The sequence below is a fragment of the Ascaphus truei genome, chromosome 19, assembly GCF_040206685.1.
Source record: "Ascaphus truei isolate aAscTru1 chromosome 19, aAscTru1.hap1, whole genome shotgun sequence".
Lineage (NCBI taxonomy): Eukaryota > Metazoa > Chordata > Amphibia > Anura > Ascaphidae > Ascaphus > Ascaphus truei.
In genome coordinates, this window is record NC_134501.1 from 29,799,891 (window position 1) to 29,822,417 (window position 22,527).

At 45.5% G+C, this 22,527-nt stretch overlaps 1 protein-coding gene across 2 annotated transcripts in view; it reads right to left on the reverse strand.

The window, feature by feature from the left end:
• The window catches only part of COQ9 (coenzyme Q9), a 56,944-nt gene that overhangs the window by 21,318 nt on the left and 13,099 nt on the right, over positions 1-22,527 (reverse strand). For both annotated transcript variants that reach the window (XM_075577056.1, XM_075577055.1), the window contains exons 2-4: positions 20,272-20,434; positions 11,863-11,995; positions 4,389-4,531 (exon numbers count right to left, since the gene is read on the reverse strand). In XM_075577056.1, coding sequence (XP_075433171.1) covers positions 4,389-4,531; positions 11,863-11,995; positions 20,272-20,434 — 439 coding nt within the window. The remainder of the gene's footprint in view (positions 1-4,388; positions 4,532-11,862; positions 11,996-20,271; positions 20,435-22,527) is intronic.

The following is a 22,527-nucleotide window of genomic DNA, read 5'->3' on the forward strand; positions in this document are numbered from 1 at the left end:
ACGGGAGCAAATCCTCTGGCCACACCATATCAAGGCGAATCAGGGTAAAAGTGGCACCAGAATCCAGCAAGCCGTCCGCTTGCTGGTCTCCGATGGTCACTTTTCTCAGGTTCTTATGGCGGACGTCATTGGTCTCCATGCCGAATGGCGCCACCTGATGTCCTCCGATCTCCGCTGCTTGTCCTGAGGTGACAAGGACAGGCTCTTCCGTGGACGTCCCTCTGGGGTTGGCTTCTACGGCTGGGCTTGGCTCCTCTGTGTGTGGCAGTCGCACACAGGTAACCGGCCTTGCAGCTTGGTAACGGTGGCCCTGCTGGGCTTCCCCGGACCGCAGTCTGGCCTGATGTGACCAACCTTATTGCAGTTGTAACACCGCCTCATGTTTAAATTCTGTAGGGGTAGGTGGTTTACCTCCCACTGCAGGCTTGTGAGTCCATTGCGGGGTCGTCTTGGCTCTCTGGGCCGGAGTGGCCACTCCTCTGGGAGCTAGTTTCGGGTTGATCAACGCCCTGCTGGTTACATAGTCGTCTGCCAGCTTTGCTGCATCCACATGAGTTTTGGGTTTTCTGTCAAACACCCATGCCCTCACCTCCGGGAGACACTACTGCAGCAATTGTTCCTGATACATTAAGTCCAGCAACGCAGGAAATGTAGAGACCCCAGAACCCTCCACCCACTGTGCCCCATGCAATGCCATGCGGGCACCGTAATTGACATAGGACTCTTGAGGCTTCTTCTCGCCAGTCCTGAACTTGCCTCGGTATGCTTCTGGGGTGAGGGAATACAGAGCCAGCAACATGTTCTTCACGTGACCGTAGTCATCGCCATCCTCGTCTGGGATAGCCTGCGGAGTCTGTTTGGCCAGACAGGACAACTAGGGGTTAAGTCGCATAACCCAGTCCCGTTGTGGTACTCTGTACCGTCGACATTGCATCTCGAAGTCCTTCAAGAATCCATCAATCTGGTCAGTACCATCCACGAATTTGCAGAAACTGTGATGGTTTAATCTAGAAATGTCCTGTTCCCCGTTGCCGAGGTGGAAGTGGGGGGTTCTTCCCAATGCCACGGCCAGCAGCTGGATTCTCTCTGCTGCTGTAGCCCGCTCTCCATCTGGTGAGGAGCACGGTGAGCGCAGGGGTGACTAGTCAGGTTGCCGCAACGCCCGGTCCACCTACTGGTGCCAAGCCACCAATATTCAGGTGGTCACTTACTCCCTCCCCATGTTCTTGCAACAACGGAGCCGGATTAACCTCCTGCACTCTGTGCTGGCTGCCGACCGCTGCAACCACGGCTGAGGAGCCGTGCCACTCCGGTGGAGCCATTATGGCTTCGTAGACCTCCAGGTCTTGCTCCAGCTGTCCCTTTGTCCGACAGTCCGTCGGCATTCCATAGCCTGCATATCTTTCCACGACTTGCTCTCGCCCCCAGGATCGGGGATGTTGGATGTTGGGATGCTTACCACAGATATTTGAAATAAGGGGTAGTGTTATACACTGGCGACACACTTTATTCGAGCTTGGCTAGTCCCACGAATTCGGGTATACCCGGGTGTATTGAGGTTTGTGACTGTTTTCTGCCCGAGTGCATTGAGTTATTTTCCAAGCAGGGATTGAAGCATTTTATTCCAGCTGGCTGCAATACTGCACAGTATATATATATATACTGCATTACAATTCATGAATTTATGCCATCTGGTAGACACGCGAAGCATTGCAGCCTATTAAATCCTAATCATTATCATTTAACAGATCAGCCGCCCATCAGCCAGGCATGAACCCAGGCTGGGAAGGCAAATGCAACGGGGCTTGTCAGAGGTGAGGAGCGGCGCATTCCAGGTATCTGCCAGGTACATACCGGGTATTTGCTCGAATAAAGTGTGTCGGTGCAGTATCTCTCGTGCCTTACGAAACAGGTGTGTGAGTTATCACTTGTCTGAGGAGCTCGCAATCTACGAGTACCCTCACTGTGTTATAGAATCCTGTAGTAGACTATAACACAGGTTCAATCATGTCCGGCCGCTGCCACCAGTAAATCTAAGCCTGACACGGTAGACCAGACCTAATTCACGCTGAATATACTGGGCACTGATTGAACAGGACAGAATGATAAAATAAACTGAAGATTTATTCCCTTTCGGGCAAACACAACACTGTAACACAAATGACACTTAAAAATAACACTTACGGTAAAATAACAGGGTGTAGTATCCAAGAATAACATTGGCTAGCAATTCTCCCTTGCTGGATTAGAGTCACGAACCACCAACTACGAACAGCGAACACTCTACAACTCACTACTGGGGTTGGGGCACCATGCCTCTTTATAGGGTTTGAAGTCCTATCACAAACAGGCAAGGAACTCTGTGAGGAAGCAGGAGTGCCCCCCCTGGCGACACCAAGTCTAGGGCTGATTGGCTGGGCATTGTCTAACCCATAGGAGGAGTTGATGGCAGATATTTAATGTTATCTGGCCCATCCCCACTCCTTATGGCTCTGCAGCTTGTCCTCAATGCACATTTATCTGCAGGAACCTCATCTGATTAAATCAGAAGCCCCTCCATACAAATGTAACTCACATGCAAATCCCATTACCAGCCTGCTATCTGAGAAATTAGTACATACAGTCACATAATCCAATGAACACTTTACAGGGCTGACTCCCAAATTATATCACAGTGCTTACCCATAGATCACAAAACACTTTACCTCATTTGTCTGCTTAAGTAGACTTGGGAATTGAATTCACAGGGAATAAAAGGGCTTTGGAATACACATACATAGTACATGATACATTAGCCCTTTCTCTTCCCACACAAATTAGGGGTAACTAGTCGGGTATAACACCTTTATTACAGATCAGATTACCCCTGATCGTCACAATGAGTTTCAAGGTTTTTTTTGCAGAGAAATTGTTGTTAGAATGTGCCTAGGTAGTTGGGGTCCGGAGTTGTCGGCTCCCCTAAAAATGTACCCGAGAATCATGCTTGGTTCTTGGATACATGTAGGCACATTGTCCCGGCAAATCTCCCTTTGAAAACGCTTGCGCGACTCACTGCTAGGGTTCCCTGCTTCAGCACAGCCCAGAAAGATAAATGGGGCATAGAGATGCAAAGGGGTCCCTAGGTTAAGGGGGATACCCAGTTAATGTCCAGGTTCACATTTCAACACCGTGTCACAATCTAATGAGATGATTAGGCATAGAGAGATATTGTTGCCACTGGGATTTCAAACCAGGTTTCATCCACTTCCAAGATATTACTGATAGGTACCTACTGCACAATTCCCGACCAAAATGTAAGAGAAACCATGAGAAAATATCCTGCCTATTAGGTCTCCCCATGCATTCACTTTTTTTCCCCAATAATACTTGGAACCGATAATAAACATTTATTCAAGATAATGCAACTAGAGAGATTATTATAGTCCCTCAATAACCAATACAAGCAGATATTTTAGAAAGGCCTCTGACGCTGTCCCACACAGAAGACCGATAAACACATGTCCATCTTTGGATTCCATTCTAAGTAGGTTTCATGGATATGACATTGGCTGAAGGATAGGCAATGGAGGTTTCGGTTAAATTGAGTAAATCCGGAGAAGGGAAAGGTGGAAGACCCAGGATCTATACAAGGACTGGTGCTCTTTAATATCTTTATTAGTGACATGAAAATAGTGCATGATTTACAGCATAAAACCAGGAGACAACAATATATACATCTTGGAGGAGAGCATGGAGAGAGAGATATGACAAACTTTTACAGACTGTATAAAGAAAGGGTTTCAGGTACAGGAGGGAAGCATATGTCAGAGAAATAGAAGAGCTAGAACAAGAGGCCATGCTCTGAAGCTGGAGAGTAAGAGAGCCCTCTTGCAGTGAATGGGTTAATATTATATTTCTTTTCAAGTGCTGCAATTTGTTATTGCATTCGTACTGTAGGTCAGGTGTGTGGGTTTGCAGACCGCAGACCCCCAGTTATAGTACACACACCCCTTCTATTACAAGTGGTCGAATTATTTATTGTTTGCAGTCCCTCTGGTCTATCTCTCTACTCCAATTTACTTTATCTCCCTGTGCCACAACAGCGATAAGAATTTAAAGGCCCTATAAAATGTAAGTGCTATCTACACAGTTAGTACTGCTGCATACACAAGAAAAATAAGTTATGCATACTGTACATTATGGGCCACATTTACTAAGTAGTGCTACTACATAAGACACCTTACAGATGTCTTTTGTAGTAGTACTGCTTAGTTAAAAAAAGAAGAAGCCATTTATGGCCCGTGAAGTGTCTGGTGGTGCCGGAAAGGTGTCTTAAGGCACAGCAACGCTTAGTAAATATGGGCATCTATGCATCTATCTTGGGGAGGGGTTGATTCTAGAGTACTCACTCGGCTTTGCCCAGCTGAACCAGCTTCTGCTCCTCCTCCAATAACTCAGCCAGATGTGCGTTACACTGAGACACAAAGTGCAAAACCAGCTCGCCGCCTCCGTTCTCAAACATTCCTGCTGCTGCTACTGACAGATCCAGAGACTGGAGAGAGAGACAGAGAGGGCATGAGACAAAAGCCCAGATTTACTAAACATGCAAAGACGTAGCAAGCACCTTCAGGCTCATTCCTGTGGTTCCAGTGAGTACGACAGCGTGCGAGGCGCAAACAAGAGATGGCCCTCTTTGGGGCCGGTCATAGTTCGCGTGTTCTTCTGATCAAGCGTGATGGCGTGACCACGTTTTCAAAAGACAAGAGATTTGTCTTTTCAAGCGATGGCCGAGCGATGGCCACGTCACGGCGGCGGTTCAGCGAGTGAGGGCGAACCAGCCACGTGACATCATGGGTGCGTTCCCGCCACCCCGTCACGAGCGATCTGAAGAACACAGATCGCTCGGACGAAGGGCACGAGTGACGCCATGCGCTCCGTCGCCCCCACTGGGGCCGTAGCCCAAACCTGCATGATAATGTCTTCTTCTACAGTGCTGACAATGTACACAGCACTGTGCAGAGAATTTTGCGTGCACAATCAGTCCCTGCCCAAAGAACTTACAATTTCATTTAGTGCCTAAGGCATATTGAGTTAAAGTGAATTGCCCAATATCACAAATTGAGCTGACACTTGGATTCAAACTGGATTAATCCACTTTAAAGGCAATGTTTTTACTACTGGAGCTATTCAATCAGGATCAGAATGAAAATAGCAACCTCTCTATCCACCTTTAAGACCCACCTGCTTTAACGGAGCATATGAGCAGCTCCATGGCTAATACTTTACACCTCATGTATAAAGCTTGGCCCCCTGCAGACACACTTACCAGAACACCCTTCTCCTGTCTCTATATGTTCTCCCTACCTACCAATTAGATTGTAAGCTCTTCGGAGCAGGGACTCCTTTTCCTAAATGTTACTTTTATGTCTGAAGCCCTTCTTCTCATTATGTGTTATTTGTATTATTTGTTATTTATATGATTGCCACGTGTATTACTGCTGTGAAGTGCTATGTACATTAAAGGCGCTATATAAATAAAGACATACATTCATACATACAATAAAAGAGCCACATTTACAGGCTAATATCTGATCTCCACTTGGTCAAATGTAAACAGAAGAACATAGGAAAATCACATTGTCTACATATAAAATTATGGACATTTAATGCGCTAATTAAAATGAGTGAGCTTGAACAGGGAGGAGTGGTCCCTAACCTCCAAGTTGCCTTGCCAACTAAAATTAACAAACGCACAGCCCTTTACAGATAAGTATTTAACTATATAATATGTCAAGCTAGATCTAGCACTGGGCCGTTTTGTCTTTTATTCTATACACGAGGTCACAATCCTAGCAGCAGTTTTTGACACAACATTCATGAATTGGTGGATTTGGGTTCTGAGCTTACAGGGACTGTGTTTTTTTTTTATTTCAGTTTGTAAAGCAACTTTGAGGTTAGTGACCCTTCCTCCCTGTTTCCAAGCTCACTAATTTCACCTTTTTAATTGCAGTTCTTACTAAGCACCTGTAGATGACCAGTCTATTAAAGACAGCGCTCCCTCCATTAGAGAGGTTATGAGAACGTTTTGAGGTGCAGCAGTGCTAGGTAGTAAACAAACGTGAATATATACTGCAAATCAGATAACAAGGGATGGTACTGTATGTATGTATGTCTGTCTTTATTTATATAGCGCCATTAGTGTACATAGCGCTTCACATTAGTAATACACGTGACAATCATATAAATAACACATAATACAAATAACAGATCATGGGAATAAGTGCTTCAGTCATAAAAGTTACATTTCGGAAGAGGAGTCCCTGCACCGAGGAGCTTACAATCTAATTGGTGGGGAGAATGTACAAAGACAGTAGGAGGGCATTCAGGTAGGTGCGTCTGCAGGGGGCCAAGCTTTATGTATCGTGTATAGTATTAGCCATGCTGCAACTCGTAAACTTCCTTAAGCAAGTGGTCTTAAGGTGGGTCTTAAGGGTGTATAGAGAGGGTGCTAGTCGGGTGTTGAGGGGAAGGGCATTCCAGAGGTGCGGGGCAGTCAGTGAGAAAGTTTAAGGCGGAAGAGGGCTTTAGATACAAAGGGGGTAGAGAGAAGACATCCTTGAGCAGAATGCAAGAGTCGGGATGGTGCATAGCGAGAAATTAGGGCTGAGATTTAAGTAGGAGCAGAAGAGTATAAAGCTTTAAAAGTGAGGAGAATTGAGTGCGAAATGCGAGATTTGATAGGAAGCCAAGAGAGTGATTTCAGCAGGGGAGACACAGACAGATTTAGGAAAGAATAGAGGGATTCTGGCAGCAGCATTTAGGATAGATTGTAGGGGAGACAGATGAGAAGCAGGAAGGCCGGACAGCAGGAGGTTACAGTAATCGAGACGGGAGAGAATAAGGGCCTGAGTCAGAGTTTTAGCAGTCGAGTAACAGAGGAAAGGGCGTATCTTTGTTATATTGCGGCGGAAAAAGCGACAGGTTTTAGATACGTTTTGAATGTGAGAGGAGAATGTGAGATAGGAGTTGAGAGTAACCCCTAGCAGCGTGCTTTGGGCTACTGGGTGATTGATGGTGCTTCCAACACTAATGTTGAAGGAGGTAGTAGGGCCAGGTTTGGGAGGAAGTATAAGGAGCTCTGTTTTTACATGTTAAGTTTCAGTCGGCGGATGGCCATCCAGGATGATATTCCAGAGACACATTCAGAAACTTTGGTCTGTACAGCAGGTGTAAGGTCAGGGGTTGAAAGGTAAATTTGTGTGTCGTCAGCATATAGGTGATATTTAAACCCGAGATGTTATTAGGTCACCTAGAGGAGTGATTCTCAACCGGGGCTCAGCGGAACCCTGGGGTTTCGTGGAGCAGTCCCAGGGGTTCCGCCTGGCCTGAGGTACTCCACTCACAACTTTAGCCCAACCTGAAAAAGTTCAATTTATGACAACCCTCTGTTGTGTCCTTTAACCAGTTTTCAATCCAGGTGCAAATATTATTGCTGAGTCCAATTTTCTTTATTTTGTACACCAACCTCGCGTGTGAAACCGTATCAAAAGCCGTTGCAAAATCTAAGTAGACCACATCAACTGCATTACCCTGGTCTAAATTCCTACTTACCTCCTCAAAGAAACAAATCGGGTTAGTTTGGCATGATCAATTCTTCATAAATCCATGCTGACTATTACTAATAATTTTGTTTTCCATTAGGTATTCCTGAATATTATTCCGTATTAACCTTCAAGTAGTTTCCCCACTGTTGAAGTCAGGCCGACAGGTCTGTAATTCCCCGGTTGTGACCAAGCTCCCTTTTTAAATATAGGCACCACATCTGCTTTACGCCAATCTTTTGGTACTAAGCCTGTGGAAATGGAGTCATTGAATATTAAATATAATGGTTTGGCTATTACTGAGCTTAACTCCTTGAGAACTCTTGGATGTACAATATGCTATCGGGGCCAGGTGTCTTATTTACTTTTTTTAAGTCGCTTATGAACTTCTTCCTAAGTTAACCAATTGTTTATTAATATGGAGGTTGTGGCTTCACCCTGCGGCACTACTATTGAACTTGATTTTTCCCTGGTAAACACAGAGGCAAATAATTTGTTTAATACCTCTGCTTTTTCCTTATCTCCAATAATCTGCCTACCCATCTCACACTGAAAGGGTCCTATATTTTCTTTTCTCATTTTCTTGTTATTAAGGTACTTAAAGAACTTTTTAGGGTTGACCGTACTCTTTGATAAAGGGCTGCAGAGCCTGAAACGCGTCAGAGTGTGTTTTGTCTCCCCCCTGTTTATTCCATGCCTTAATAAATAATTATTTTTAACCTTCCAACTGCTGGTACTGGCCCCATTCCTTGGCTGTGCTCCGCTGCTAATCTTTGGATTTCAAGCTGTTGTTGACCTTACTTTCTATTGCAATCCTTTTTCATTATCCATTTTTGCTAATTTGATTGCCCTTTTGCAATTTTTGTTACATTGCTTATAATTCTGATTCGATGCCTCCGTCCTTTCTGACTTAAAGAATCTTAACGCCTTCCTCTTCTCCATTTCCTCCCCTACCTGTTTATTTAGCCACATTGGTTTTGACTTATTTATTTTATACTTATTACCCAAGGGTATACACTAATGCGTGTGCTTTTCTAACAATGTTTTAAAGACTGCCCATTTACCTTCTACATTTTTCCCTGCAAAAACATCATCCCAATATATTACTACTAGATTAGACCTCAGTTTACTCAAATCTGCCTTTCTAAAGTTTAAGGTCTTTGGTGAACCCAAGTAATCTGTTTTTTGATCATTTATTTCAAATGAGACCATGTTATGATCACTGTTACCCAAATGTTCCAGGACTTGAATACTTGTTATTACTTCTACATTGTTTGATATGACCAAATCCAGAACTGTCCCTCTCCAGGTTGGTTCTTCGATAATTTGGGTCATATAATTGTCTTTAAGCACCCCCAAAAACCTGTTTCCTTTTGTTGTAATGCTAATCTCATTGCCCCAGTCTATGTCTGGATAATTAAAATCACCCATTATGCAAACATGACCCAGTTTTGATGCCTTCTCCATTTGCAAAAGTATTTTAGCTTCCTCAATCTCACAGATATTTGGTGGTTTATAGCATATTCCCACAAACATTTTCTTTATACTTTTACCTCCACTGCTAATTTCTATCCACAAGGTCTCTACATTTTCATAATTCCCTTTATAAACATCATCCCTAATAATAGGTTTTAGATCCGGTTTAACATATAAACATACTCCACCTCCCCTTCTATTTGTTCGATCCTTCCGAAAAAGGGAACAACCCTCTAAATTAACAGTCCAGTCATGAGTTTCATCCCACCATGTTTCAGTAATGCCTATGATATCATACTGCTCCCTTGCAGCTATTAATTCAAGCTCCCTCATTTTATCTGTCAGGCTTCTTGCATTAGCAAAAATGTATTTTAGTTTTTTTCCAGCCAGTACAATTATCTTATCTGCTCCTTCCTTTCTGCTCCCACTTGGTTTAGTCTTTAGAAGTTTTCTAGTATTATCTGTATTTACTATGGGTGTCTCACTGCTTGTCAAACTCGCACTTGCCCCCATTCTACCTCCATACCACCTTATATCCTCCTCTATTACATTTAGTTCATTATCTGTTTCATTCCCCTCCCTCCTCCATCCTAGTTTAAAATCTCCTCCAACCTTTTTAGCATTCTCCCCCCTAGCACAGAAGATTCCTGTGTGAGAGAGAGAGTGTGAGAGAGAGAGAGTGTGAGAGAGAGAGAGTGTGAGAGAGTGTGTGCGAGAGAGAGAGAGTGTGAGAGAGTGTGTGTGTGAGAGAGTGTTTGAGGAGGGAGAGAGGAGGGAGAAAGGGAGAGGAGAGAGAAGAAGGGAGAGACGGGGAGAGGAGAGAGAAGGGAGAGGAGAGAGAAGGAGGGAGAGAGGAGGGAGAGAAGGAGGGAGAAAAGGAGGGAGAGAAGCAGGGAGAGCAGGAGGGAGAGGAGGGAGAAAGGGAGAGGAGAGAGAAGGAGGGAGAGAGGGGGGGAGAGGAGAGAGAAGGAGGGAGAGGAGAGAGAAGGAGGGAGAGAGGGAGAGAGATCAATCGAACCATGGGGGTGATGTGAGATGCAGGGGGGGGGGTGGTGATGTTTAAACCAAAATCATTACAAAATATATACACATTGTTTATTCAAAAGTATGAGTTAATTATTATTTATTACCCCTACTGCTTTACATGTCTATTTTGTGATTTACCCATGTCGAACATGTGTCATCCAGATAGGGGTTCCTCGAAATTTTACGAAATACTTAAAGGGTTCCTCCAAACAAAAAACAGTTGGAATCACTGACCTATAGAAAGTGTGTACAGAGAAAAGCGAAGAGGTCACAGGATAGAGCCCTGGGCACCTCCACAGAAAGATCGATAGAGGAGGAGAAGGTGTTGGCAAAAGAGACACTGAAAGTACGATGGGAGAGGTAAGAGGAGATCCAGGATAGAGCGTTGTTATGAATACCAAGAGTATGGAGAATGTGAAGGAGAAGAGGGTGGTGAAAAATATTAAGGAAACAATTAATAGTGAACCAACCTTCTACATAAAAATTATATATTAATCATACATTTGTGATTGGTGAAGAATTCCATTGAATGTTGTATAGTATGACACAAAGTGATTACCAGTGTATATAACAAAGAAATATCAAACCTGTCCTAGGAACAAATTAGATGCTGCTGCTGGTTTACAAAGGGTGGCTCAACAACCTTTAAGGCTAGTGTAAAGGACAAAAGAAATCGCGCAAAAATCTCATAGTGAAATATGTATTGATAGTTTATACAGATGGATAGGTAATGCGCGTACACCAATATAAAAAGTTACAAGCAGGACATGTTTGGGGCGTGTTACCACAACGGCAAGGACCTCTGTCCCCACACCGATTACTCCACCTGCAGGGTGCAGCAAAACCAACGTCCTGGACCTCCTTGGGCAGTCGGTTCCTGGTGTGGTAAATGTCTGTCCTCAATGGAAGCTCTCCTGTATTGCTAAGCGGACCTGCACGCTGACGGCGATTGCCGATTACACTTGCCTCACTTGGCGGTTGCTGATGACGTCACCAGTTGAGTCACTCTGAGGCGCGACTATACTGGGTAGGACAGTCAAAGGCATGTATTGCCGCAACTAGGAGTGGACTGAAACAGCGTGTCCGGTGTCCACAAATATATACAGAGCTTGCACTCTATAACTAAATTCCTACGTGTTTCGTAGTATAACTACTTCTTTCAGGGAATAAATGGTTAGATGTAGTACTAGGCCTTTTTATCTTTTGCACTATACATGAGGTCACAATCCTAGTAGCACTCTTTTTGACACACTATATATGATTTGGTGGATTTGGGTTCTGAGCTTACATGGGTTTTGGCTGTATGTGTTCATACAGTATGAGAGTACACAAAGATTCCATTGTAGTACTCTGTCATGCAACCACTTCTCTGCCATTTTAATATTAATTAATTTCGGCCTAACTGAGGAAGCACAATAACATGTCACATTGGATTGCACCAATAAGTATAGGGAGTATTGAACCACTCAGTTTTACTCATCAGGTACACATCCTCTAGCACAGTGGTTCCCAACTCCAGTCCTCAAGGTCCCCATACAATCCAGATTTTTAAGATATCCCTGTTTGAGCACAAGTGGTTCGGTCACAATTATTAAGCCACCTGTGCTAATTTAAGGATAGCCTTAAAACCTGGACTATTGGAGATCCTTGAGGACTGAATTTGGGAACCGCTGTTTCTAGCAGCCATTCACTTGGTGTCATCATGACCAAGAGGAAACATTAATACAACGGAGAAGGACAGAACATGTAAACAATTAGAAATGCAATTTACAATGATTACCTTAGCTCCTTCAGCGATGGCCTCGGATGACCATCCATACTCTGGGACATACTGCAGAGCTGCATTAAGGATACGTTGATGAAGATGATTCTCAATCTCATCACCTGATTCCTCTCCACCCTGATCCGTGTATCTAAAGCCCAGGAAGAGTAGAACACGTAAGTGAATCTCAAGACCACAGTATGGAAACTCTCTCTAGCTATTGTCATTCACTAACCATGTGCTGAATATGCATCATCGTTCTGCTCTCCCTGAGTTAAAGGAAGATTAAGTTTGCCACATAGTTTACGTCCCGATTTCGCACTGGCCAACAATGACAACTCCCAGTAAAATTCTTTAATCCAGTGTGATAGTAGGGGCAATGCGGCTCATATTAATAAAGGTTAAGCCCAGCCCCTGTCCCATCTGTTTTAAGGGATACTCAGGGGTCAACCTAGTATCCCAGGGAATTACGTAATTTGGTTTTTGAATATTTTTTTTTTGGTAACTTACATTTCTATTGAAGTTATTCAGAGGGGGGGGGCACAGAAAAGATTAAGGAATCAGTGGGGGGGGGGGAGGGTAGCTTGGAGTGGACTGGTCGCTCAATGATCCTGGGACAACCTAGTTTTAACTCTTCCTGGGACGAGCACTCATGTGATGGAGAGAGGGCGCCTTTCTATACCTAGCGGACACTCTGTGACCCACCTTATGGAGTGACTATAGCAGGATTGACCTAGTGTCAACGCCTTGTATACCTGCTGAATTAATCCAGGGCTCCCAGACTGTAAGGAAGTCCCTGCAGGAATCGTTTGTCAGACTCAGCAGCTTCTCCATGTACTTATGCGGCTATATTATATGTCTCCATACACATCACCAGTGACATGATGTTACGATCAACACTGATGTAGGAGAATGCAATCAATTAAGACAGTTACTTTTATCCACACGCGCTGAAGCAGGAGCGTGCCACTAATCAAGTTGTTTACGTGGGCTTCATAAGCATACAAGCGCAGTAAACCGAACCTCTGCAATAGACATCTGCACTGATATGAAATACATGATCAGTGTGCATGCATAAGTGTTCTGCCGATCTTAATTGAATTTATTGATCTAGTATTAGGTTGCTATATAGCACTACTGATATGTGCTATGCAGTGTTTTCCTCTCTCTCTCTACATTTGGGGGTTTTCATCTTGAGTACTGTGGTCGCCCTGACGACTCTGAGCTGATACCCACCATGGATTGACTGCCTTAGCCTTTATTGCTGACACTAATCTTAGAGTTTGTAAGTAGATACTCTGTACGAGCCAAGTTTCGGAGCTGATTATTGTCCATCTTGTAATTCCTCTGCACTTAGATTCTCTGTGCTTCTGTGTGTTTCTCCTTTATGCTCCCTCTGAATTTCGTGTATCCAGAGCGCTTAGCAGACACCAGGATGTGATGTCACAGTGCTGGGGCGTGCTCCTTCTCCTGGCCTCTTCGGAACCATTAGCAGCCGCTGTACCTCCGCAGCCCCCGCAGCCCTTGTTGTCTGCGCGTGCGCGCACCCGCGCCATCATGCCCGGCCGCCCCGAAACCCGCACGACCGCCCCCGCCCGCCCGCCCACCGGCACAGACACCATGTTGTCCGGCGCCTGCGCCACCCCTCAACAATCTTGCGCCCCCCCAGGGGGGCACACCCCCTAGTTTGCGCACCGCTGGCTTCGAGTATCACTGACAGTATTTTAAACAGTTTAAAATAATAATCAATGCTATATTTTAGTTAGTACTAGTAAATACTAGGTACTGCTATTCTTCGTTCCATATTGAGTCATATACACAGGCTCTCACCAATACAGCATTTTTGGGACCGTTATGTGACTATCTGGGGATTTTACTCAGCACCAGAGGTTCTGAATCAATTAAATCAAGCCCTATTTAAGTATGGTCCTCCAGGTCCATTGCATGAACCCGACGAAGGATTACCATACCCGAAACGCGTTGTTCATGCAAGGACCTGGACCTGGCGCTTTTTGACTGCACACGGCCACCTTAGCCAGCCCAAGTGCTTCGACTGCAGTCCTGACCACCGGACGCGGGATCAAGAGAGCAATGCACCGAAGTACAGAAGTCGGCTGCACTCACCGAAGGCGGTCACCCACATGTGAGTTCATTGTTACTCACCTTTTTACTTTAATAAAAATAGCCTTTATATCTGTATTTGCTGTGTTGTCTCCTATGTATATGGTATGAGCACTGAAGTCAACACCTGGGAGGCTACACTTGTGACGAACCAGAAAGGGAGCATTAGCTGACTGCTGCAGTGAAGGAAAAGCACAGATAAAGATACCATCCCATGGACTTGTGAGTTCGGTAATATATCATAATATATATATCACATATACCTATTTTACTATTGACCATTGTTTATTTGTTAGTGCCATCTTTGACTGTGAACTTCTATTTGTTTTGCTCCCCCCTGTTCTTTCTTTTTCATATCCTGCGACCTGATATGGTCAGCCCAGAGCACCTGCTCTCTGGCACAGTGATGCAGGACACTGTCACGGGAGACCAGGACTTTTAACACCTTTTAACCGGTATCATTCACTAGGCAAAACAAGGTAGTGGAATAGTTTATTCGGATGACAACAGCGTACACACAATGACCACTACGTTCTATTTTGAGAACTTGGACTTAGCAACTGACTTGTCTCTGAGGGGCAGGGTTTCCTAGCTTCAGAAACGAAGACGGTTGCTCTGCTATTCGCAACAGAGCAACTTTGAAAAGTCTGCCCGCGCTTCACCAACTCAAGCCACAGAAGGTCTGGTTCTCTGTTGGGCCATCTCCTTACATATCTTCCACAGAGCTATCTCTAACATGGAGGTAGGAGTGGCGACCAGAGCGTGGCAAATTTCCCCAGCAGCCAATAGAAATGCGGGCTCGTCTGACGTCAGAGGAGGGGGCCTGCCAAGCCGGTGCGAAAAGCCGGGCAAGCAGGAAATATGAATTGGTCAATGGAAAACGTACCTACGAGCCGCATCTTCCCCCATCCAACCCATTGCCACCCACTGGGCAGGCTCCACCAGATCGGCCAGTCCAAAAGGTGTCCCAACAGGGTTTCTTTTGTTCTCCGGACCTGGCATATCGCCCTTCCCCGCTCACCAGACGGTTTTGTCACCTCTGGACATCCTCCCTCCTTTGAACTCCGATGTCTATGCAGAAATCCCGGCACCTATGTAGCTGCCCGGGCTGACTGTATAGACATTAATAGATTGTATAAAACATTAAAACACTGTCTTAATAAACTTATATCTTTTGGGGACCCTGATACATGTGAGGAAATGGATCTGGGATACTTGGGCTCGAAAACCAGGATTCTGGGGGACATTGTAGCCCTGGTGTAATTCACCTCGCGTACCCGCAAATCATGCCTGCACATCAGGGAGAATTACAGGACTACCGGTAACTTTGTCCCCCGAACTCCTGTAAGGAAGATAAATACATTTTCACCCAAATATCCCACCTAGGACTCCCACTCCCGAAGTCTCATGTTTCTAGGAAAACCATAAAACAGGTCAGGTTTTTCATATACTTTACATTGGACTTCCATAACCCAGACATACACACCTGATCCCACCCATGCATGCCATCTACAGCACTTATTCCCTGACCTGCTTTCTCTGTAAGTCTCCCATCATACCCCTTAGATTGTAATACAGATAAATGTAAAGTTATGCATTTGGGATGCAAGAATAAAAAGGTGACTTACAAATTAAATGGGGATACATTGGGGGAATCCTTCATGGAGAAGGATTTAGGAGTGCTTGTAGACAGCAGGCTTAGCAATAGTGCCCAAAGTCATGCAGTAGCTGCTAAAGGCAAACAAGGTCTTATCTTGCATTAAACAGGCAATGGATGGAAGGGAAGTAAACATATTTATGCCCCTTTACAAACCTTGAATATGGAGTACAATTTGGGCACCAATCCGAAGAACAGACATTATGAAACTAGAGAGAGTGCAGAGAAGAGCCACCAAATTAATAAAGGGGATGGACAATCTAACTTATGAGGAGAGGCTACCTAAATTATATTTATTTACATTAGAAAAGAGGCGTCTAAGAGGGGATATGATAACTAAATACAAATATAGTCGGGACAATACAAGGAGCTTTCAAACTATTCATCCCACGGGCAGTACAAAGGACTCGGGCCATCCCTTAAGGTTGGAGGAAAGGAGATTTTCAACAGCAACAAAGGAAAGGGTTCTTTTCAGTAAGGGCAGTTAAAATGTGGAATTCATTACCCATGGAGACTGTGATGGCAGATACAATAGATTTGTTCAAACAAAGGTTGGATATCTTTTTAGATAGGAAAGGTATACAGCAGGCCTGCACAACACGCGGCCCGCAGCCCGCATGCACTCATTGTGCGGCCCACGGCAGCTTTCCCTGTCCTCCTCCGTCCAGAGCCTCCTCTCCCGACAGCGAGCCTTCCTGGAGTCAGGAAGGAATTTATTTTTCCCCTTATGAGATACCATTGGATGATATGACTCTGGGATTTTTTGTTTGCCTTCCTCTGGATCAATAAGCAAGTATAGATATACTTTATCCTATACGTTGTCTAAATTTAGCATAGGTTCAACTAGATGGACGTATGTCTTTTTTCAACCTCATCTACTACAGTATGTAACTGTGTAAGCTCTTCGGGGCAGGGATTTCCATTATTATTGTCTGATTTTGCTGCGCTTATTTTATTATTATAATTCCGCATACAGTATTCTTTGTGAAGCACTAAGCACACTTTTGGCGCTATATAAAGACATACGATACATCCCACCATGTCTTAATCTACAGACGTGTCCCCGCAAATCATACACTATTTGCGGGTAACATATCAGTACTACGGGTATCTCCGGTCAGCAACATTTTATACCGATTTTAACTCTAGTTGCCCCCTAATGTCTACCCTTAACCTCCCGCTCCCAAAGTCCCAGTCCTGCATCCATTTCCTATGGGGATTCATAACCACACATGGCATTCCTATTTTATAATCCTGCAGGGGACAGTACAATGAGAACTGAGACACAGGGAAAAATAACAGGGCGCATTGCTAGACCCAAGAGCTGCCACTTAGCTCTTGACACACTTTCATGGGGGCAGCCAGCCAGGCTTCACCTTTATTATGAAGGCTGGCTACCCCCTACCGTCATAGTCACCATGCTCGATGGGGATCTAAGGTCAATTCAGGTTGCCCGGGTGTTCCTCGACTAGGGTGCCGGTTGAGGATTGAGGGATGCGGGTGTCCTGCCCGGCTTAGATACTGAGATCTTGCTCGGTAATGACCTGGGACACCTCATCTGTCCTTTTGCAGAAGAAGATGCTCCTGTGGCTGCGATCACAAGGAGCCAAACTCAGGTACTTGCCCAGGCAGGGGAGCCTTTGGTACCCTTGCCCACTGAGGAGATCACTGTCACGGTAGACCAGGTCTTACCAACACATTAATACTGGGAATCTGGATTGAGCACAAGGAGGGCAAAATAAATTGTAATGTATTTCTTTTCAGACAAACACACAAATATTCACAATTACACTGGATAAAACACTTACTGGGATGGGGAAACTAAATCAAATGTCCAAGGAACTAATGACTTAGCAGCAAAGTCTCTGGACACCTCTTGCACGCACGCAAGTGGGTGCGCGATTTGAACCATACTACGATCCATGGCTGGGGCGCAACTTGCCACTCCTATAACTCCGCCGAAAGGAATCATTTTATAAAGTCCTTACAGGATTCGTCCGGGAATCCCCAGCTCAAACAAATTCTGGAAGAGGAGTGCAATTCTTCGTTACGATATAGTTAACACCTCACATTCCGGAACTGCTGACGCTGGAACTTGGAAGTTTCTTGGTTGAATCAGGTGAATCTTAGATTAATCTGACTAGGAGGGGGCTGCAGGCATTCTTATAGGGTTAAGAGCCCTATCCCTAACATACACAGTCAATCCTCCTGTGGGAACAACTTTTCCTACCTATCCCTAACTTGCCAGGAGTTCCTAGAACGGGCAGAAGTTGCTTCCCAGTCTGCTAAGAGCATGCGCCAACCTGCCACCTAAGCTGCTTAGAATACCGGGCCCAACACTTACCTGGCGACATTAAGTCTGGGGTTTGGCTACCAAGTGTGACGTGCACATACTTCACACCGGTATCTGGTACTTAACAATATCCTGGCCACCCTAACCCCTAGGATCTCTGAGGCTTTTCAACTCCGGTCTTCTCTAGACAATGGGGCACCAATTTAGCAGGGTGCCCTTTGAAGTACGCAGATGAAAAATCCCTCAGCTCATTCATCTATAACATATGGACATGTTAATGGATTCATTGCCGGGCTGGCAGGAAAGGGTTCCTGCCTATACATTTAAAACACCATTGAAATACAGTTTATTTTTATATGTATGTTCTGTACACAGACGAGACCACGAGTATTCTAAAGCTTGCCTTAAACTAGCCCGGATACATTCTGGGTATGTGCTGGGTGTAACCTGGCTAGTTTAAGGCAAGTTTAAGACATTTCTGCATTGACTGATGACCCATAGGATTAACACAGCAGGGGTCCCCGGCAGTCCTATTCAGTTTGAATGGGACTGCCAGGGACACCCGCTGTTAATCTAATTGTAGCAAGAATTGACTTTGCGATTTCGACGCCTGTGGTCTGGAAACTGATACCCATCTTTAATGCAGCTACTTACTCGCACGCACACTTATGCAATTTAGCGCTTGTCACAGTGCTAGAAGCTCCTCGTGTCGCGAACACAGTTTGCACAATTCCCATCCATTCACAATACTGCAGCTAACTGCTGGGGCAGCAAAACAGGGACAATAAAGATACTGTAGTGTAGGAGAAAACATGGCATTATGGTGACCATACAATTTAACTCCTTCAGTCCTAACAAGGTTTAGGGTTAACCAGCCGGGAATAATACCTTTATTATTGGCCTGGTTTAACCCTTTCACCGCCACACTCATCCCCTGATTAAGTGACTGAGGGTGAGTGGCCTGAGATCAGTGAACGGTTCAGGGAAGCGGTTTGCTCTGATCCCGACTTAAGAGGGCATGAGACTGCGGGCAGCCGAGACATGTCTAAGAGTGGGTCGGATTTATTCCTTTGGAACTGTAGGCTCTTGTACAGAAAGCAAGCCAATGGAATTCCGGTCAGGGTATGGACAGGTAGAAGACAGATAGTGGTACCCAGGGAGTATAGGCAGCAGTTCTACAGGTAGCCCATTCGATCCCACTAGCAGGGCTTCATTGGGTCTCCCGCACCAGATTATAGCTCTTGCAGAAGTTCTACTGGCCAGGGGTATCACAGGCGTTATCGGTGTCCTGCCACACCTGTGATGCTTGCCAGCAGGTAGGCAAGTAGGATGACCGTGTGAAGGTCCTCTGAAACCACTACCGGTGATCAGTGAACTTTTCCAGAGGGTAGCTGTAGACATAGTGGGTCCGCTTATGATCCCTAGTCGGTCAGGGAAGCGTTACATCCCCACAGTGGCTGATTTTGCAACACGGTACCCTAAGGCTGTGGCACTATCCTCAATCGTAGCACGAAAGGTACCTGAAGCATTTATAGGGATTTTTACTAGGGTAGGATTCCCTAGAGATAATCTAACTCAGGCCTGCACAACTTGTACAGTGAGAAGGGCCAAACTGCTCCAAGGAAACAAGTTTGGGGCCACACGGGTAAAATCATCATCATTATCATCATCATCCTCCTGATATATCTATCCCAGCACCCTTCATCATCATCCTCATATCTCCCCCAAAAACCCTCATCATCAACCTTTGCGAGACTCCCCATAGATCTCTCATACCGCCATCTCTCCCTCTTAATACCCCCTGCACACCACACACTTCACACACATCCCAACCCCCTGCACACCACATCACTCTCCCCCCTTGCACCTCACACATCTCTCTCTCCCCCTGCACCTCACATCACTCTCCCCCCTGCACCTCACACATCTCTCTCCCCCTGCACCTTACATCACTCTCCCCCCTGCACCTCACACATCTCTCCCCCCCTGCACCTCACATCTCTCTCCTCCCCTCCACCTCACATCTCTCTCCCCCCCTGCACCTCACATCTCTCTCCCCCCCTGCACCTCACATCTCTCCCCCTCCCTGCACCTCACATCTCTCCCCCTCCCTGCACCTCACATCTCTCCCCCTCCCTGCACCCCACATCTATCCCCCTCCCTGCACCTCACATCTCCCCCCCCCCTGCACCTCACATCTCTCTCCCCCCCTGCACCTGTGTTAAGTTAGCAATCAGCTAATCACAGCCAATGCTCCAATGCTGGCTCAGGCAGGGGGGAGAGATTTTTATTTATTTATCCTCAGTGTGCTGCGTCGTGAAATTAGTAGACAGAAAAAAGACAATGATAATAATACCTAGGGGGAGGTTGCTGCTGGTGCTGCCCCTCAACTTGTTCCTGGGGGTCGAAATGTGAGAATGAGGATGAGGGAGGTGGTTGCTTCTGATCATCCAATGATCTCCTAAGTGCTGATGATCCCCAAAAAGCTCTGGATGAGCATAGCAACGGTTGTGTCACAACTGAAAAAGAAACAACGGTGTCAAAGGAAGAGATAGGGGATTAGCACTATAGACAATCCATATTAATGAGCAATTGGTTAACTGAGGAAGAAGTTCATAAGCGGCTTGGAAAAATTAAAGTAAATAAGGCACCTGGCCCCGATGGCATACATCCAAGAGTTCTCAAGGAGTTAAGCTCAGTAATAGCAAAACCATTATATTTATTATTCAAGGACTCCATTTCCACAGGCTCAGTACCACAAGATTGGCGTAAAGCAGATGTGGTGTCTATATTTAAAAAGGGAGCTAGATCACAACCAGGGAATTACAGACCTGTAAGCCTGACTTCAATAGTAGGGAAACTACTTGAAGGTTTAATACGGGATAATATTCAGGAATACCTAACGGAAAATAAAATTATTAGTAATATTCAGCATGGATTTATGAAGGATAGATCATACCAAACAAACCTTATTTGTTTCTTTGAGGAGGTAAGTAGGAATTTAGACCAGGGTAATGCAGTTGATGTGGTCTACTTAGATTTTGCAAAGGCTTTTGATACGGTTTCACACAAGAGGCAGGTAAATGGCAGATGAGGTTTAATACAGATAAATGTAAGGTTATGCATTTGGGATGCAAGAATAAACAGGCGACTTACAAATTAAATGGGGATAAATTGGGGGAATCCTTGATGGAGAAGGATTTAGGAGTGCTTGTAGATAGCATGCTTAGCAATAAATAGTGCCCAAAGTCATGCAGCAGCTGCAAAAGGCAAACAAGATCTTATCTTGCATTAAACGGGCAATGGATGGAAGGGAAGTAAACATAATTATGCCCCTTAAGGCCTTGGCCATGTTTGGCGCTTGCTGGCGGAAGCGTGCTGATGCGCGCTCTCGCTCAGCACTGAGCCCCTACAGTCGCAATTAGAGCGGCTTTAGTAGGGGCTCACCTGCGCTTCCGCGCGCTTGCGGAAGCGCAGGTCTTAGGGGAATTTAAAATTCCCCCGCTTTCCGGCGAGACAGGCCGGTCACGTGAGCGGTTCGCCCAATGAGGGCGAACCAGCTCCGTGACGTCACTGGCCCGCCCCCGGCGCGTGACGCGCCCGCCCCCGGCCCGTGACGCGCCCGCCCCCGGCCCGCCCCCTGCCCTGATCCATGTCTCCTGTGTGTGTGTGTGTCTGTGTGTGCATGTGTGTGTGTGCATGTGTGTGTGTATATGTGTATGCATGTGTGTGTGCCTTTGTGTGTGTGTGTGTGTGTGTGTGCGTATGCATGTGTATGTGTATGTGTGTGCGTGTGTGTGTGTGTGTGTGTGTGTGTGTGTGTGCGTGTGCATGTATATGTGTGTGCATGTGTGTGTGCATGTGTATGCATGTGTGTGTTTGTGTATGCCTTTCTGTGTGTGTGTGTGTGTGTATGCATGTGTATGTGCGCGCGCGCGCGCGTGTGTGTGTGCGTGTATGTATATGTGTGTGCATTGTGTGTGTGTGTGTATGTGTATGCATGTGTGTGTGTGTATGCATGTGTATGTGTATGCATGTGTGTATGTGTGTGTGTGCATGTGCGTGTGTGTGTGTGCATGTGTGTGTGTGTGTGCATGTGTGTGCATTGTGTGTGTGTATGTGTATGCATGTGTGTGTGTATGTGTATGCATATGTATGCATGTGTGTATGCATGTGTGTGTGTATGCATGTGTGTATATGCATGTGTGTGTGTGTGTGTGTGCCTTTGTGTGTGTGTGTGTGTGTGTGTGTGTGTATGCATGTGCGCGCGCGTGAATATATTTATCAAAGTTGCACAATGTTAATAAATAATTTATTCTCACATGTCTTTTTTTAATTTTTAAAATATTATATAATATACACACACACACACACACACACACACACACACACACGTTCCCCAGTGAAACACAAACACACAGACCACTTCAAAGTGACACACACACTGACAGCTACCAAGTGACACACACACACAGTGATACCCGCCTCCCAAACGCTTGCTGTCTCCTCTGTCAGGACAGCAAAAAGCACCTGGTAGAGCGAGCGGCAGCAAGCGAGAGCGAGCAGCAGCACCTAAGCGCTTACTATGTCCCAGGCCTAACAAAGCATTAGT